The sequence below is a fragment of the Crocodylus siamensis genome, chromosome 1, assembly GCF_052110815.1.
Source record: "Crocodylus siamensis isolate JL-2025a chromosome 1, ASM5211081v1, whole genome shotgun sequence".
Classification (NCBI taxonomy): Eukaryota; Metazoa; Chordata; order Crocodylia; family Crocodylidae; genus Crocodylus; species Crocodylus siamensis.
This window is the reverse complement of record NC_143395.1, coordinates 258,547,594-258,566,611: the sequence shown is the minus strand read 5'-3', so window position 1 is coordinate 258,566,611 and position 19,018 is coordinate 258,547,594. Positions and strand designations below refer to the sequence as shown.

General features: G+C 40.3%; 1 protein-coding gene across 4 annotated transcripts in view; it reads right to left on the bottom strand.

The window, feature by feature from the left end:
* ABCG1 (ATP binding cassette subfamily G member 1) overlaps window positions 1-19,018 on the bottom strand; it is a 68,911-nt gene that overhangs the window by 31,580 nt on the left and 18,313 nt on the right. For all 4 annotated transcript variants that reach the window (XM_090061248.1, XM_090061231.1, XM_090061239.1 and 1 more), the window contains 2 exons: window positions 2,311-2,428; window positions 1,371-1,503 (listed from right to left, as the gene is read on the bottom strand). In XM_090061248.1, the coding sequence (XP_089917374.1) occupies window positions 1,371-1,503; window positions 2,311-2,428 (251 nt within the window). The remainder of the gene's footprint in view (window positions 1-1,370; window positions 1,504-2,310; window positions 2,429-19,018) is intronic.

Sequence of the window (19,018 nt, the reverse complement as noted above, 5' to 3'; positions counted from 1 at the left end):
TCAATCCTAGGGAAACTCTTTGAGAAGATCATCATGGAGCACATCTGTGATGGGCCGGCCTCAGAGATGATGCTCAAGGGCAACCAGCACGGTTTCATTAGGGGCAGGTCATGTCAGACCAACCTGATTGCCTTTTATGATCAGGTCACAAAAGCATTGGATGCAGGTGTCGCTGTAGATGTAGTCTTTCTAGACTTCAGCAAGGCCTTTGACACCGTCTCCCATCCCATCCTCATTAAAAAATTGGGTGACTGTGGAACTGATGCCTACACAGTCAGGTGGAATGCAGACTGGCTGAAGGGTCGCACTCAGAGGGTGGTGGTGGAAGGGTCATAATCGACTTGGGGAGAAGTGGGCAGCAGTGGGCTTGGTCCTGGGGCCTGTGCTGTTCAATTTCTTTATCAGCGATTTGGACAACAGGGTGAAAAGCACCCTGTTTAAATTTGATGATGATACCAAAATTTGGGGTGAGGTGAGCATGCTATTAGGGAGGGAAAGACTGCAGCAAGACTTGGATAGGTTACAGGGGTGGGCTAGCAAAAACAGGATACGCTTCAACACTGACAAATGCAGGGTGCTGCACTTGGGCAGTAGTAACCAGCAGCACACTTATAAGGTGGGAAACTCCCTTCTTGAGAGCACGGAAGCAGAAAGGGATCTTGGAGTCATTACTGACTCCAAGGTGAACATGGGCTGACAATGCGAGGTCACAGTTGGCAGAGCTAACCGCACCTTGTCGTGCATCCGCAGGTGCATCTCTAGCAGGGACAAGGAGGTGATCCTCTCCCTCTATGCAACACTGGTCAGGCCACAGCTGGAGTACTGTGTCCAGTTCTGTGCGCCCCACTTCAGGAGGGATGTGGACAATATTGAGAGGGTCCAGAGGAGGGCCACCCACATGATCCGGGGACTACAGGGCAGACCCTACAATGAGAGACTGTGGGACCTGAATCTGTTCAGCCTTCACAAGAGAAGGCTGGGGGGGGACCTGGTGGCAGCCTATAAACTCACTAGGGGGGACCAGAAGGGTTTGGGAGCAACCTTGTTTCCCCTAGCGCCCCCTGGCATAAGAAGGAATAACAACCACAAGTTGTTGGAGCGGAGGTTTAGATTAGACATCCATAAGAACTACTTCACAGTTAGGGCAGCTAGGATCTGGAACCAACTTCCAAGGGCAGTGGTGCTGGCTCCTACCCTGGGGGTCTTTAAGAGGAGGCTTGATGCCTACCTAGCTGGGATCATTTGAGCCCAGTTTTTTCTCCCGCCCAGGCAGGAGGTCGGACTTGAAGATCTACAAGATCCGTTCTGACCCTACTTCTATGATTCTAGTCCCCTGCTCCAATCCCATTAGAATTAGCAATTAAGCTCACCATCATGGCTTCCTGGATAGTGAGATGAGGAAGCAGCATATCATCTTGCATGATGTAGCAGGACACTTTGCGAAAACTGCGCAGGTCACGTGGCTGTCCGTTAATGAGAATTTCACCTTTCATCCCGGTCTCTCTGAAATGAAACAAGAGCAGAAATCAGAGTGGCTCTTACTAAGCCAGGCTTTCTTATACATCCCAGCAAGCAGGCCTTAAGGGCACTCCTAGCCTCCTCTTAGCTTACTGGAAAAACACCACTGCTGGACTTTACAGTACATGAAAGTGTACTTATTCCACATGTGCATACATGTGTTGCATGTGTGTTACTTGCTGAGAAACTTCACAGGTTAGCAAAAAAATTAATTCAAGTTGGTGAAAAATGTGTTTGCCTTTCTGGATATCTGCAGAAATACTGGACCATTTTTTGGAATGCTTTTTCTTTGATGTGGGGTGTGGGAGGAGGAGGGGAAAGAGGTCTCTGCCCCTGCTCCCTCTCATGTGGTGACAGCACCAGAATGCAACTCTGTGCTTCTACTTGTGCAGGCAACAGGAGTGAGAAAGAACTACCAAACTTTCCTGTACTTGAGGTTTAAAATCAACAACTATTCATACAATCTAAAAATATGGATGGAACAATATCCACAAGCATTTACAAACTGGTTTTTAAATACTGTATATATAAGAAAACCATAAGCCAAATTCATTAGCTGGCTACTAAGCAGACATTTTTCACTTTTTGGATTTAAATGAATAAACTGCATTCTTATTTACTGATCTCTTTTTGCATTTCAGTGGTTAAGTCAGAAGCCTCCAATGTATAACATAGGAACATGATGATGATGACGAGAGTGTAATGTGTCATGTGAAGTACTTTTATACAGATACTAGGTATGATTCCTCTGTTTTTGTCAACGTAAGTCAATATTTCTTTTTTTTTACTAACCTGTATCCTGCCAAGATATTCATGAGAGTTGATTTCCCAGCCCCAGAAGGACCCATAATTGCAACAAGTTCTCCACTGCTGAATTTTCCTGAAATTCCTTTCAGCAGGGTCTTGTAACCTGAAAGAAGAAAGCAGATATTATTAAACAATAAGCCTTTAGCAGTTGGCTTCTGTGGACAGAATGCACTTTGCCTAAAAAGAGGTGACAAAGATGGCTTTAAGCAGGTGAAAGGCAGCAAGTGAAGAGGAGGAGCCTGCTAGTCAAAGCATCACAGCATAGTCATTACACTTATCTATGGACTTCAGTAGAGGTTGCAGCACAATGGGGTTACAATAATCCATTTTTAAATGGATCCTGGTGCTCCACTCCTTATTCACTCCAGGTAAAATTTTTGTAAATTTGAGGTCTAATACCCACCTTCCAAAAAGTTTTTCATTCTATTTTAATGGGGTGTCAGCATCCCAACTACAGTTCTTAATGCCCTGGAGTTAATGCTGTGGGTTTGAAATACAATTCCAGGTAAGACGATCAGGTTTGAATGGCCAGTTGCTGTCCAGCTTTAACAAGAGTAATTTAATTGTATTTGGAAATCTTATATTTAAGAAACAAAACATATTTTTCATGCCCTATTGAAGGAGACAATGCAAGAAACATGGCAAAAGGAGACATGCTGTACAAAACATATAGCTTTTTTTCATTGTGAAGATGGGAGTTAGCCAAAACCCCAAGATTTTCATTGTACTTTGTGATTCACAAATGTACCTTATCAGAGTATTGGGATTTAAAAGAAGTCACCTCCTTCAAATGGCTCTGCAGATCCACTCATTGGAGTGGCTTATATTTTTATATTTCATGAACTCCTCCATTCTCATTTTTAAAAATCAAACAGAAGTGACTGACCCTTTAACCATGAATACAAAGGTCAGGTGGTAGGGAAGTCATTGACCATTTTTATAATTAAATGAAAACAAAAGTGGGGTTGAGAAAAAAGAACCCTCCATTCCCCCCTTCCCATATACACCCCCTCCTCCCAAAAAAACAAGCCTTAGTTATGACGTAAGTGTGAGTAAGGTTAACTCAATCTGGCCCATAAAAAATAAGCTAGGACGAAACACAGAATTGTCTACGGTGACTTTGTTACAACAGTTTCTTTTATATGGGGTTGTTCTGATACAGATTTCTACTCTATGGGATTGTTCATCATGAGCTGGGTCTCACAATACTGCATAAGCTTCATAATTATCTTTATACCATAGCAAAAACTTAGCCAGTTATTAATATTTAAAGAAATATAATCCAATGTACACATTCAGAACCTGAAAATGTTCATTCTGCCCATGTCTACACAAGATGCTATTGAGCAGTGGTTACCACAAATTTATTTAGTACTTGTAAAATCAAGTACTAAATAAATGCACAGTACCGGAGTTACTGCACAGTAACACCGGAAACCATCTTTTAAGTGATGCTACCATGCAGTAGCTTAATAATACTGCACAGTAGTGTATTAACACTGTCCATGCTGTAATGTGCTGCTGCGCAGTCAGCGACTCGTGTAGACATATCCACTCTGATTATATATTCATCGTCTAATAATGAATCCTTTGTTACAGCTGCTAGAAGGTAAGGAGAATTGGTTACAAATACATTACCTCTATTATTGCCTACTTTATAACAATTTTTTTAAACTTCTTTAATTACATCTGTTTCAAAATAAAAAACTACATTTGATAAGTAAACCTGGAAGGCAACCTAAAAATCAACTTTCAATCCGAAGTTTTTCCACTGTAAAACAGTGCTTAAATGGAAAAGAAAAAAAAGGAAACAAGAAGTGGAAGAAGAAGAAATATTCCATTAGACAGAGTTAGACATTTTAATCTAGGCATTACTGTATTCAGCAGGATTGTGAAATTCTTCCAGACACTTAAAGCAACTTATACATTATCCTCTAACTAGAGTATCCTGAGTTCCCCCAAAGCATCCTCACAACAGTAAGTACATGTGTAGAAACAAGACTTTCAAAAGGAGAAGCAGAAAAGCCACAATGTATTTTAAATTGAGATTTCATTCATTAGCATTCCATGCTACTAAGTCCCTACAAACACAACAGCATACCTTACCCTGACCAAGAGTGAGTAAGAGGCCTTTTTTTTTTTTTTTGCTTACAAAGGTTAATTTACCCAACCAAAGAGGAGTTTTACAATGTAATGGTAGCATTGTGCCCTTTATAATCCCCTATCAAGAATTAAAAGCCATGAGTAACTATAGTCTTCTGTTTCTGAATATTAAAGTTAATCTTCAACAGAATCAGTTGACCTAAAAATTCTATACTGAATCACACGTCTTTCACAAGGAAGGGATTATATGTTTGGGAAAGTCTGCATTTCTAAAATACATGGACTACTTTCCACTGATCAGCCGCTTAGAGGAACATTTACCCTCTTTCACCCCAGTTCAATCTAACTACATTTATGCAGGTTCAGACTGGCACTGCCCTAACAAGAATTTAGGAAAAGATTGTATTTAAGAGAGCTGCAACCCACTCTTAGCATTGCAGTGTTTATTACTGGTCATTATAAGTGCTGGTATTATAAATGGAGTATGTCTACGCACTTCACTACACACAGGTGTAAGAATGACACCAAGGCTGAAATTAACCATAGGACTTAAAATGCTTTTACCATAATTATTTTAGTTTTACAAGCAGGAGAATAGCCTTGATTGTGAAAGGCAGAGGACCCCTCCAAAGTGTCCCGGAAAGTTTTAAAGCCCAAATCCTCAATGGTATTTAAGCACCTGGCCCTCACTGAAATCAAGTAATCATTGAAATCTAATTTCCTATGGCAATTTACGATACCAGGTTCCAATGACAATTCCCAATAGAATATCAATAACCAACTGAAAAGTTACCTTTCATAATACCAATCAACAAAACGACTGATAAAAGTAAAAAAACTAAAATGAAACACTAGTTTTGTTAAAATTAAAATATCTCAATAAATGCAAAATCTCCTTTTTTTAATTTCAAGTTTCTTGTTCCAATTTGGGATGACATTGCCTTTTGAAGGCCTGAACCTCCCATAGAATGAAAATTCCAAGTTCATTCAGGTCTGGTAAACAGAGTAGACATAGAATAGATTGATTGTTAGAGAATCATAATTGCCCAACAGAAGAACTCAATGCATGTATTTTTCTAGCCCTCTAGTTCTAGTATGAATCCTAACCAGCCCTATGTTTCTCACATAAATAGGTGACTTTCATAAACTGAATGAGTGAGATTTCCCTAGCTTATAAAGAAGAAAAGAAGGGGTAGGGGAAAGCAAGGTTACAAAGAAGGATTGTCTTTGCTGCAGTCACCCAAAGCTCTGTAGCTGGATCAGCAACAAACAAAGTTAGCAGATTATATTTGCTTTCCTTGTAGATTGTCTGGTGATTTCTGGGAATTTCCCCCTCCCCCCTGAATTTTCCCAAAGTTAGAAAGGTCCCAATGCAGCACATGATTAATTTTATAGTGAACAGGTCTACTTGCACATTTAAAGTAAAGCATGTACTTAAGACTGTTGCTGATTTGGTGTTAGAAGTCATTAAATCCCATTTCGACAGTGGACTGGCTGAAGTAAATACCATACTGAGGTTACATTTAAAGCGATAAATTAATCTGCATATCATCGGTGGTAATGCATTCATTTGGTATTCAGAGAGATGTCACATAGACTTTTCAAGTTTCCATGAGTTCCGGCAGAATTCTGTAATCATTATTAGATCAGCAAAACTTGAGGATCTGGATAAACATACATTTTAGACGCTTTAAAACACGAAGGGGAACTGCTGCTCGGGAGCATGGATCAACTTATAGCTGCATGATCCTGTAGTGATACAAGGAATTAAATCATCCTAACCTGGACCCCAAACGTAACAGTGTTGAAGAGGGAGTGCCTTTGTTACACTTGTATTCCTGCAAGATCATGCAGAAGTGACAGCTGAATGGTACGGGCTTATATCAGTATCCTGATGCTTATAGTTGTGTCTGTCTATACCCTGACTATACACGAATTTAAGCCTATTGAAGGTTTCCTAATGACTTCAATGGAACAGGGTTGGGTCCTTAAAATACACCTTAACTGTTTCCATTGTATTGCTGGTCCTTTTAAAGATACTGAATAGATTATGATGCTATTTATAACACCACTGTAAATGTGCCACTAACAACATTTTCTGCTGAAACTTTTTCAAAAAACCGCCTGAGGCAAGCATTTGGCATAGGAAATTTCAGCCAAATGGCTAAACTTGTAAAAAAAACCCCAAACCTTATAAACAACTGAAACCAGGAACATAAGGTTGGGCAATCTTAACTAAAGGCATCAGAAACAGCTCTACCTATATATATACCTTCTATCTTTCTGCCTGCAGCCTTCAGTGATTTTAAAAGCCTAAAGAGTTTTGAAAACACACAAGGGTTCAGCTCTGTTGGGCAACATTAACCATACAACAAAATTTATCTGAAAAGTTTATTTTTCTATTTTTGTGCTACTTACCTTTCAGATGGGATGTCAACTTCAAAGAAATCACTCAGCTGTAAATGCAACAAAACTTGCCTGGGCTTAGGAAATTACTGATAAACTGCTCTAAATAACACCAGTCAGGCCCCTTATTCATTTCTCTTTGCCAGGTAGACAGAAGTGCTGTAAGGCTCCTGTTATGGGACATCCATGAGATTATTGTTATCCTGAAGCTATACAACGGGGGTAATATAGCTGAGCTGTGTCGTCCAGTCGGTGAGGCTCCCCACAGTTTCAAAAATGTGGCAGCATTAATTGATGCGCCCAAATTTCTGGACCCAGTGGAGGCCATGCAGGCTGGATAACATTGCTCTGAATGCTAGGTCAGGCTAGTGAGTGGGACCAGGTTGGCACGCAAGCTCAGGCCCAATGCACCAACCCTACATCGGATCTTGCCTGCAGGCAGACCCCACACCATTCAGCAGGCCTGAAGAGCCAAAGTGTTGGGTGCCATTCATCTATTATACCCACAAATCATGACCAAAGGCCTCTCAGTTCGTTACTTACTATGGAACAAGACAAGCAACCACCCAGGCAAAACAGACTAGCCTGTTTACATTTCTTACTAAAAATCTAGTTGGTGAATTATCCAAGATAGCAATAAGTTGTAAAAGCCTACCCTGCAGAGGAACATTTTTCTAAAGGATATTGTGAAAATATGTACAGAATCTCTTTATGCCCGCAGCAGGGATGAAAAATATTGTGAGAAATTCTACAGGGAAGCACAGACCAAGAGACATACATATATAATACCATTAAGTCAGGTCTGTACTATAAATTTTTACTGGTATAATAAAAAAAAAAAAAAATCAGGTAGGTTTCCCTTTTTAAGGGTATTTATTCCACGAAACAAGTTCTTTTGCCTAAAAATCTACGTCATTCAGGGAACTAGTATAAACTATACTGGTTAAAAAAAAACATTCTTCTGCTGAGAGAGGCCTCCTACTAGAAATGTAGTTTTTCTGCTAAAACTCTACCAGCTAACCCTTTCTACTGTCGACAAGACTTGAATTTCTTGCAAAATTATATCCTCTCAAGTATGAGTCATTTGAAGTGTATCATTCCGATTTCAACTTTTTATTTATGCCCAGGGTTGGAAACCTATGGTCCAGAGGCTGGATCTGGCCCACAGAGCCTTTTGTTTTGGCCTACGAATGTGAGGCTTCGGCAGCATTCAGCTGCAGGAAGCTTCAGTAGCAGGAGCTCTCACCATCCCACTGTGGAGTAAAGCAGCGGCTGGGGAAGCTCTCCCCATGCTGCTATAGGAAGATGAATCAGTGGTAGTAGCAGCACTGGCTGGGTTCTAACACCCATCCAACCTCAAGCCCCTGACCTCAGCTGGGTCGTTCTGGCCCACAACCTGAAATGTTTGCTGACCATTAGTTAGTTTATGACATAACAAATATAAAAATGGAAAAATAAAAACGTTCCTAAAAACAATATATATATATATCAAACCCAAATGTTTTTACCTTTATTGGAATCTTTTGTTCCTTTTTCCTCTTAATTGAAATGTAGTCACCATCAACATAGTTCTGCAAGATGTCTCACTTCCACTGAACTGGTATTTTCTGAGAGAAACAGTTCTCCAAGAATACCTTTTCTCTAGCTCTACTCCATAATGATAGAGTATTGGTTTCCTCATTTATAAAATAAGAATTAGGTCACCACACAGCGGTATCATAAAAGTTTAATTACTTTATTTAACGAAATCTAAGACAACTTCAAATTTAAGGGACTGTCCAATAATTAGACTCTATACATGGAAAATTATAAATTTGCTATAAATTTTCCATATATAGAATCTAATTATTGGAGTGTCATCATAAATGTGTCCCCCTCCCCCTAATGCTGTGGTGGGCAGAGCAGCAGTGGGTGGGGGGCAGGTGACCAGACCCACAACCCTTGCACCCCTGTGCCTATTGTCTTGTTCCCCCTTGTCCTTTGCTCCCCACAGTGCCTCCCTTCCCCTTGCCTCCCCCATGCCTATAGCTGACCATTGCCACCTGTTCTCCCTCTGTATCTACCCTGCCACTTCCTGCCACCCTGCTTACCTTCCATGGTGGCCCTGGCTCTGGGGCAGTCAGAGCCCCAACCCAGCCTGGCCAGGCAGAAGCAGCAATGGCAGCTCCAAGCCAAGCCAGGTTGGGGCTGGAGCTGAGGCCTGAGCCAAAGGTAAGTGGCATGGCAGAGCAAGCAGCCAGCAAAGGGGGCAAGTAGCAGGGGGCACAGGCTGTATCGTCTCCCACATGCTTCCCCCATTCAACCCAGTCTCCCCGGCCTGCCTTATACTGCATGATCTCCTCTGCTCCCACACCACATGCTCCTTCCTTGCTGCATGAGCTATCCCAGTCCAGAGCAGGCAGCTGCTGCAGCTCTGCCTTTGGCTTCAGGCCTGGAGCTCAGGCTGCAACAGCCACCTGCCCTGGGCTGGCACCCAATTCCAAAATGAAGCTTTTTTTTTTCCCCCCAGGTTGATGGGGAGGAGGGAAAACAAAACCTCTCATCCTGGATTTGGGTAAATACGGTCATTCTTTATAAAAGAGTTTTTAAATCCTTGGGTGAAAAGTGTTATAGATATTGTTTCTAATAAATTTAACTTTGTCTGGAAATTGGTCAAGTAGATATTTAGTCTCTACATTTCTTGCTGAGTTCAAACAAACTGTTACCACTTATCAGTAGATACATTTGAGGAGAAAAATACACATCTTAGTTTCAGGGAAACAGGTAGGACAGATACAGTTTCTGAGAGATGTATAGAAAAATGTATATTATATACCGCCACAATAATAATAACTTTCCTTTTAGAAGAAACGTCGTTTGACATTTACACAGAGTTAGAAAACATACAGCTTGGGGCTAACAAATGTTGAAGTAATAATCTACCAAAAACATTGTTGAAAATTCATAGATCATTGGTCAGTGACTTCATCTACTATTTGCAGGCTCATTCAAATGTAACATTTCTGAATATTTTTTCACTTTATCACTGAAAAAAAAAATCATGTTTAGATTTCACCCACATGATTTTTAGGGATGTAGAACTATAATATTTTCTACTGTCTGAGCTCCAAGCCCCACTTTAGGGCAATTAATGGAATTTACCACTGTTAACAATGGATAGTACAGTACCTTGCTTCAGAGCAAGTGACATTTATGATGTAGATATTTGTAAAGCAGAATGTGATGAGGCAAAAACATCAGGAAAGCAAAACAATGAATCCATCTAAGTGTGGTCAAATCAAACCCCTTTGTGTCAGGATTGCCTTCACCCCTCATTTGGGGATTCTGTTTCATTCATTTTTTTTAAATTTATTATTTGTAAAATAAGAAAGAGGAGTGGAACTCATTTTGTGTAGAGGGCTGAATGCATTTTTTTTTATAGCGCTAAACTGCAACTCTTACTATACTCCATGCCTATGGTTATACACACCTCTCCATCCACTGTAGATCTCTCATCTAATAACCATGGACAGAACCGGACAGAGCTTGAAGCTACTTCTCTATACACTTCTGGTTAGCAAAGTGACTGTTAAATTAAACATACCTTAGTGAGACAAAAGCCATGCAGAAACTAGGATTATTTCTGTCTAAATGTATTTGGCCATTTTATGTTCAATTAAATGAACTTATGCATGCAGAAACTGTACAAATTAAGCATACAACTCATCACTTCTATTAGATTGTTTCTTTAGACCAGCAGTGGTCAACCTTTCACTGGGGTCAGCATATGGCATGAAAGCCCCGTGCATCCATGCCACCCTGCCCCCTCACCCCTGCCTGCCTTGTGTGCCCACTTCATGCCATGCCTGGTCCTGTGCCAGTCCGTGCCATGACACCTCAACCCTGTGCAGCCAATCTAGCACACAGAGGTACATTATCCAGATCACACGGCTCCCCACAGATCCAGAAATTTGTCAGCAGAGGAGTGGCAATTAATGCTGTCACTGCTCCCCCACTGCAAAATTTTCAGATTCACATCTGAGCCATGGGGCTCCCCATGTCTTGCAAGCCAGGGGTTGAGTGCCCCAGGTCTAGGGACTTTCTGAATACAGCAGCAAAATGAGCTCTGACCCAGAAAATATAATCCTAGCAGTTTTTTTTAAATATCTGATTCTTAAAAGGTCATAATTAGGCTTTAGAATTAACATCCTACTGAGCTGGATGGCAACAGTTCCCACTTCTCATAAGTGTTGTTGAGGTTCTCAGCAGACTCAACAATATAGCTCTGTAGCAATTTTGCTCTGTTCCAACTTCAAAGATAATTTCATCACCACAAAACCTTGCTTTAAAAAAAAAAAAAAAAAAAGCAAAACAAAACTTTCCAGCATACAGGATCTGAATAGGCTATAGAAGGGCAGATCTCAGGCAAGGACTGGGTGTTTCAAACCAAACTCTAATACAAGTTTTGAATTGTCTTTGTGTAAGTCGTAATAATGTGGCTAATGTGGTAGCTCTATGACTGCTAATGTCAAAAATATGAACTGACTTCTTCCAATGCAGTGTCTAGAAAAAAGAAAGGTAAAAGCAGAAGCTAGTCAGAAATGACAAGCTCCACAATTCTGAGACTTGGGCATGCAATTCCTAGCTACTACATGTAATTTTGCTTAATAAAAAATAACAGGCTGGTGAGAAGATAGGAGCTGAGGTGAGAAACAGAGAGTTTAAAACTGGTGCCGAGGGAGAATTTGAAAGCAAACTTTAGTTAATTAAAGGGTCTTTTCATTTTATTGTTCTCTCAAATCCCTGGATTAGATGTTAAACTTGTGCAAGACATTGGATCTGACAGTCTACATTGTGCACTCAGAAAAAAAAGCCAAGTAAAGTTTTTAGTCTTTTGACAGCCTGTTCATTGCATAATTTTAATATCTGAATAATGCTTTTCTTCTGGGTAAGTAATTAGATGTGACAGCCTGCAAGCCCTCCAACACCATAACATTCAATTGCAGAGTTTAGCAGATGGTGTGACCTCATCCCTCCTGTTGGCCTGTATAACATCTGCCATTCATACATTTTCCCTCCTGAAGTTTGTACATGAATAAAAGAGTGTAGGTGGCTTTCACCTCCACTGAAACCATATCCTCAACATTCAACAATTGCTCAAGCGATGAATTTGACCCTTTCTAAAAAAAAAAAACCCTACCCTTCCTGTAAATTGCTCTATACCTGTGCCCAAATTGTTCATAATTTTATAGAAACCCCACAATGCTGCAAAATAGAAATGCAGATGGATCAAAAGACACTTTTGCTTTGTAAAGGTATGACATTTGTAACAGTTCTTCTGTTGCTTCTGTATCATTAACTTTCAATGTGTGTATCTTAGCTTTCATCAACTGGTTATTATAGAGCAGTAACAAGTCCAAATACAGAATCGTACGTTCTTAAGCACAAAACTACATGACAGATTTTGTTTTCAGACTTCTGTGGTCTGTCATAAAAGCAATCTATTCACATATCCAGCATTCTCTATCACAGAAGGAGAGAGGCGCCAGTTTTGAAAAACAGTAGACAAATGCTTAAGCCCCATTAGGATTTAAGGGCATGTTTAACATGAAGCTTAAACATTTTTCTGATTTAGGGCTGTTTTGCTCCTAAATTAGGTTTTAACTTTTATTCTTCCTTCAATTTTGTGGCTTTTTCTTTTATTTTCTAAAACAAAAGTAAAAGTAATACCAAAATTATTTTTCTCCATTTACCCTGTGTATGTAACACGTACAGCTGAAATAAGAGTCCTTCCCTCTTCCACAGCTAGACCATGTAGAAGTTAGTAAATCTGTTGCTGGCTTTGAGCTAACAGACGTTGGTCATTAAGCTCATGCAGTGGATGCTTATGTTCTTTGGTCCAGGGATTCAGTCCCTGCCAAAAAGATTACCTTGGACAGCCCACTTACAGGCACTGGATACATGTGTATCAACAACTTAACACCAGCACTGACCTATCTATGGGCACATCTAAGATCAGCCTGGGAGTAGTCTAATTTTAGAGGGGAAGGGAGGGTGTGGAATTTGTTTTAACTTAACTAAGTCTTCCTTCCATCCCCCCAAAATTGTATAACCCAAAGGCAATAACTTAGCCTTATCAAGCAGTTTTCCAGTAGAAGGACTTTGGATTTTCAAATCTTAAATCAATAACAACACTTCTATTTGTATTTATCATTCTAAAAATAATTTCCAAATTTCAAATGTTTACAGAAACTTAGCACATGTAGCTAGGTGGCCTGGCTTATGTGAAGTTATAAATCCTGATTTATCATTACAAATATTCTTTACCTACTTTCAAGTTTTAAAGTGCTAAGCAATAGGACTGTCAATCATTCATTATGAAGCCTTCATATCCCATCACCCTTAACTCAGTCAAACTCCCTACATTTGTAACTATTATTTTATAATTTAAATCACCACCACTGCCACCCACAAGGTACCATAGAAACAAATAATGACACAAATCAAAGAACACTAGAGAACACTGGAAAGCATCTCTCTTCCAAGAGGGTGTTTAAGCATATGTTTAATTTTGTTCCTCAGGCAGTCCCTTCATCCTTACAGCCATGAATGTTTTCATTATGTGGTGTGGCACATTGGAATTAAGCTTGGCGCAAGTGCTTGCAAACCCGAGATTTAAGCAGAGATTTAAGACATGTCCAAAACAAGCAGAAGGGCAAACCAGGACAGGTTGATGACAAAGGTGATAACTGCATGTGTTAACTTAAAAACCCCAAGTGAGCAATTTTTCATGTCTCGCACCATGTCCATTTCATTTGAATCAAAGATGTTTATAGGGCTTGGGTAAGAATATCGCCTAAACTATGCGCATGAATTCTCTGCCTGTCAGGTCAAGCCTATGAATGTGAGTGAGATTATGAACAACAGACAAAAGTTTCTGCAAACACACCTTCCTTTCCAAATTCCCCTATGAAAAAGGGTACAGTTGACCCAAAATCACAGACAAAGAAAACATAAAAAGTGACTCCAGAGAGATATATTCTGACCTATGCACGTGTTACATGAAGAGGAGGGGATGATCTCAGAGAAATAGGTAGGTACTGAGGACGGCCTTCTGTCCTTGTAGCTATAAAGAGGTGGGAGCAGCATTAACCATATATGCCAACTGCTAAGAATTCACTCCACATCCTCCTGTGTGCTAGAAATCTCCTGCTCTGCCACATGAAGTGAGTCACCAGCCAATGTGACATTCAAGTTGTTTAAATGGAGGGTACCATGCATGGCAGAATGTAGGCAGAGTGCCAGCTTCGGGGGGAGAGGAGCTTGCCTAATGTATTCAGAAATCTCCCAGTAAGACTTATAACCCTGCTCACCTCAGTAATGCTGACAATCAACAAACCCCAGCTGTTGGGTAGGCTCGCAATATGAAACACCTACATACTGATGTTGATAAAGAAGACGCAATGGACCAAAGCAAAGTTAAATAATGAAGAAAAAGCTTTATTAAAACCACTATACCCAGGAGACCCCTTCTAACCTAGACTTCTATTATCCAGCAAGGAGCACACCCACACCAGAATGAACCTGCCAGGTACTTCCAAGAAGTTGACTGGGCACCAACAGCTTTGGATTCCACTCACCTGAGGATGGGTATTAAGTAGCACCTGCTCTGCACCCTAGGTCTGCTTTAACTCATAAATTGTCATTCATCCTGGAAGTAGGGAAGTGAGAGGACAGAACTCCAATGCCATGCGACACATGCAGGCAAACCCTCTCACTACAATATCATGCCCAGCCCCAGTTCCCTTCTCCCTCTAAACAAAGGGTGTGATGCACATTTTCACCATCTCCAAACCTACCAGCAACAAATGCTCTTTCACTAAGAGAGAGAAACCCTTCACCAAGGACAGACAACTAATGCAAGGGTAGAACAGCCCTACAATTCTTCTTTAACCCATAGTCAAAGAGGCTGTATTTTAGGAACCAATGCTCCTCTCCCATCATCCCTGAAGAATACACCCGAGGAGGTAGTAGCAGGCTCTTTGTTGATCTCTTTGGTTTCATCTGTGCACGGACAGGGCAGGCGTAAGTTGTTGAAGGAAATAAGTTTTAGCAACTGGGTGCTAAGCCGTTTCGGGATTCTACAAAAAAAAAAAAATCAACTTTCTATAGCTAGGCTCTAGTTATAACAGAACTTGTCTAGTAACCTGCATTGGATTTTCACATGACTGCTAGAGGAAGAACATGCTTCTTTATCACACATTCCTTCACAGGAGAGTTAAAACTAGAGTTTGCCCTTCAGATGTATGCCACGCAGCCATATGGCTGCATGTGAGGACAGGGGTAGCTGCTTAAATGGGTCAATGAACTGTAGTAGCCTGCACTCCTGCAAGCAAGCATGCGAGTAAATCGGTGCTGGTAAGTAACCTTGTTGGCCTCATTGGCATTACTCACATGCTGGGAAAGTCGCAGAATTGATAATACAGCACACACTGTGCTCTGGCAGTCAATATGCTCCTCACCTTTCTTTTCTCCCAGCAAACAAAGGATTGGGGAAGAGATTATGTGTATAAACGATACACACCTTCACCTTTCCTATGAAAACCTCATTTCAAATGAATAAACTCTCTGACAAAAGTTTGCTTGATAACTGCTTTTTTTAATGCCTTTTATTCTTCCATGTGTTTCAGCTGATTAAAAAGTACAAGAAAGGATTTTCCTAAACAAGAAAAGCTGTCACATGTTAAAATGACACATTCACAGGAATGGCAAACTGTAGTCACGAGCACAGTACATGCATTTGGAGATGAAAGCAGTTTAGGGTTGCCAGTCAAACAGAAGGCAAATTCTCCATAATTGCAGTAACTTTATACTTCAGAAAGAACAAACATTATTCACTAACAAGACCCAGATAAAAACCAAAAGGTCTCCCACTCCCCTTTCTTCCCTTCTTCATGGAGACCAGGTAGGGAAGGAGTACGAGGGGAGTGGATGAGACTTGGGAACATTTTTTTTCTTCTCAACATACCAGCTGAAAAAGACGCCTCAATGCTTCCTAGAGCTACTGAGGAGGCGGTACAGGTTACATGTGTACCGGCACAGTACAGCTCACAGTTTTGTTTGAAAAAGCTTTCTGTCCCCAAGTACTTTTCCCTTTGCTCAGTGAAGTTACATCCGATTCTCTAAGCTGAATAGGTGCACAGTGGCACAAGCAGGGTATGGAAACTGGAGCAGCTGATTACACCACCAGTCCTCTTTTAAAAGAAGTATCAAGTTACAGGTTCATTGTAACACCTCAGAGAGGTACAATGGCATAGGTTTAAGGCATCTCTCTCTCTGCTTGAAGAGGTTCAAGGTCAAGCCTTGCTCCAGACTTATGCCAATAGCCACCAAATCTCACATTGGCCACATTAATGAACATGTAGACGCATCCACAGAGCAGCTTCTCCCACTTATTTCAGCTGGACATTCCCAAAGCCAGTTGCATGTTTTCTGCTCGCCATGCATAGGTAGCAAGCATAATTAGGGGATTCCTGCAAAAGCAGAAATATTCCTTCCACCCATTTCTCTTCCCTGCTCTATAGAAATGCAAAACATGGGACAACTGTATCACTGTACTATGAATATCATATTAGTATAAGAGCAGCATCTATGATTCTGCATATGGAAATACAAATCCAAAATGTGTAGAACTAAATTTGGAATTCCTCCAGCTCTTGGTTTTGCTCAGAACAACTGTGTTTTTATAACTCTCTCTGAATATTTACACTAATGAAATCTCCCATATGAAACTACTTTCGTTGTCAGCAAACTAAAGATAGAGTCTTCTAAAACACCACTGAACTATTCTAATTATCATCATCATCTGAAGCATTTCAGTGCTGAATATGTACAGAAGCCTCTTGTACAGCGCACTGGTGGTTCTGGAATGAAAATGGGTTACAATAAGTGGATTTTGGGAGGCTGTTTTCTGCAGTTTGGAACTGGAGAAGTTGGCAGCCTTGTGGGGGCATCCATCCATAGAGCCACAGTAAACTACTAAATTTCCATCTGTTTTAAAAAGCTCTCGTTGACCTACATTTCAGTGTTATGGATTACCTAAAGCTGATAGGGTAACATGCAGAAAGGTCTGATTCTTCCTCCTATCTATAGATATAGATCTCTCTCTCGATATAGAGATAGATATATACCGTGGGCAATTAAAGGTTTTATCACTAACATGTTAAACATAACAAGAAAGCGTCAAAAAGAATAATTGGGTGCATAAGCAGTAAAACTAAAACCAAGTTATATAGTCTAACCCTAAGCATATCTATAAATATGCTTAATATGATTGTCTTATTTTGTTGTAAACAAAAAAAAAAGAACTAGCCCTTTTGACATTTTTGGAGAGGGAGAAACTATCCTAAACCAGCCCACAGCCACTCAGGTGAAATATGGAAAAATCAAAGTTCACATCCTTTACTGGCCCAATTTGGAGCATAGACCAGAACACAGACCTCCCACATCCCACTTGAGCACCCTCCCAATCACAGCAGCACTGCCCATTCTGGAATGCCTCTGGTCTCTCAATCTTTTTCCAACCAGAAATTCACTCCAGTATCTGAGAAGCTTTGTCTAAGGAAAGTTACCCAAAACCTAGATAGCTCTGCAAAAAAGTGTTTCAGTGTTTTTGTCAGGAAAAAAAGACCGTTCATCTTAGGATTCCTTATTGACTCTAATTATAGGTCCAGCATGACATTTTAATTGATTCCTCCCAGGAATTCTTTTGACATCTTTTGTCCTTCTCTATTCACACTTCAGCAGGCGACAGGCTATGGACAGAATTGGGCTAGATGCTGCCTGGCCCAATATTAACCTTAAATGTTAGAACTGAGATAGGAACGTTTCTGTCAGGAATAGGGATGCTTCCCTGGCAGTTTGGATACCCACCAAAAGAAACTGGTTATCTTAAATTGCAAGGTGACATATTCATAGCACTTCTTATTAGATACTTTGGTAAGCCATATACCAAAGTATATTTTCTTCATTTTCTTCCCCCAAAGACTACACAACATGCTGCCAAGCACAGTCCAGCCACTGACTAGATTACCTGAGGGTGTCATTTTGAAGTATGGTAGCTTGGATAAGTTAAAAGTGAAACCCAACTTTTCCCCTGAAAATTTGTTTCTCTTACAGCACAATTTTGTCACATGCCAGATTTATGGCATGTGCCCCTTAGTTCAAATCTAGCAACCTCAAAACCAGAGGTATTAACTTAAGGTTTCCAAGATGTTTTTCATAAAAAGACACTAAACACCAAGGAAAAAAAAGCAGCATTAAACACCCATGGCCATCTTAACACACACATGCGCTCACAGGGCTAGATCCTCAGCTGGTGTAAAGCAGCACAACTTCACATTAAAGTCAATGGAACTGAACTTGCTTACACGAGCTGAAAGTCTGGACAGAAATCTAGATGATGGGATTCCTTGATATGAGAAGTGCAAATGAACTCCAGGAACTGGCACTCACAATACTTCCAGCATCAGAATGATACATGTAGGGGAAGCCCAGCCCATTGTCTTTTAGATATAACTGCTCACTGATTGACTCTCTCTAAAGGTGACTAATGTACCCAAATATAAATTAAAACTGCATCATGGGACAAATGTATTACTTATGCATAGTTATCTCATGATTACATTTTCACTTGTGCCTGGTCATTTCTTATATTAGCAATGTATTTAGCCACTATGTTGGAGAAAGTTACATTTAAAACTGTTATGGCAAATTGTGTTAAATGTGCAGAAAAGAGGGGAGAAAAAGTTATGACAGTTGTAAAGTGCGTAAATGGAAAGTAAGCAGGCCTCAGTTAATGGTATTTCAGTTTCAAATGAGTGCTAATTGTTTGCAGCCATTATATTTAGGCTGTAAATGAATGAGCTACAAATTTTTTCCTGGCAAAATAGGAGTACAGTAGGTTGACAGAAAAGGAGTTATGACTACTTCAGCAATGCATCCAACACAGCATGTTATTCAATCACTGGATTACAGGATGTATTTAATTTCTGTACCTCCTATTAACCACTAGAGTCACCACTAGATTTAAAGATCTGTGTGAAGCCCAAAGATAACAGTAAATTACACAACATAAACATAGCAATGTAGGAGATGTAAATGTTGTCTGTAAATACACACCTGGTGCTTATAATTGTATTACAGT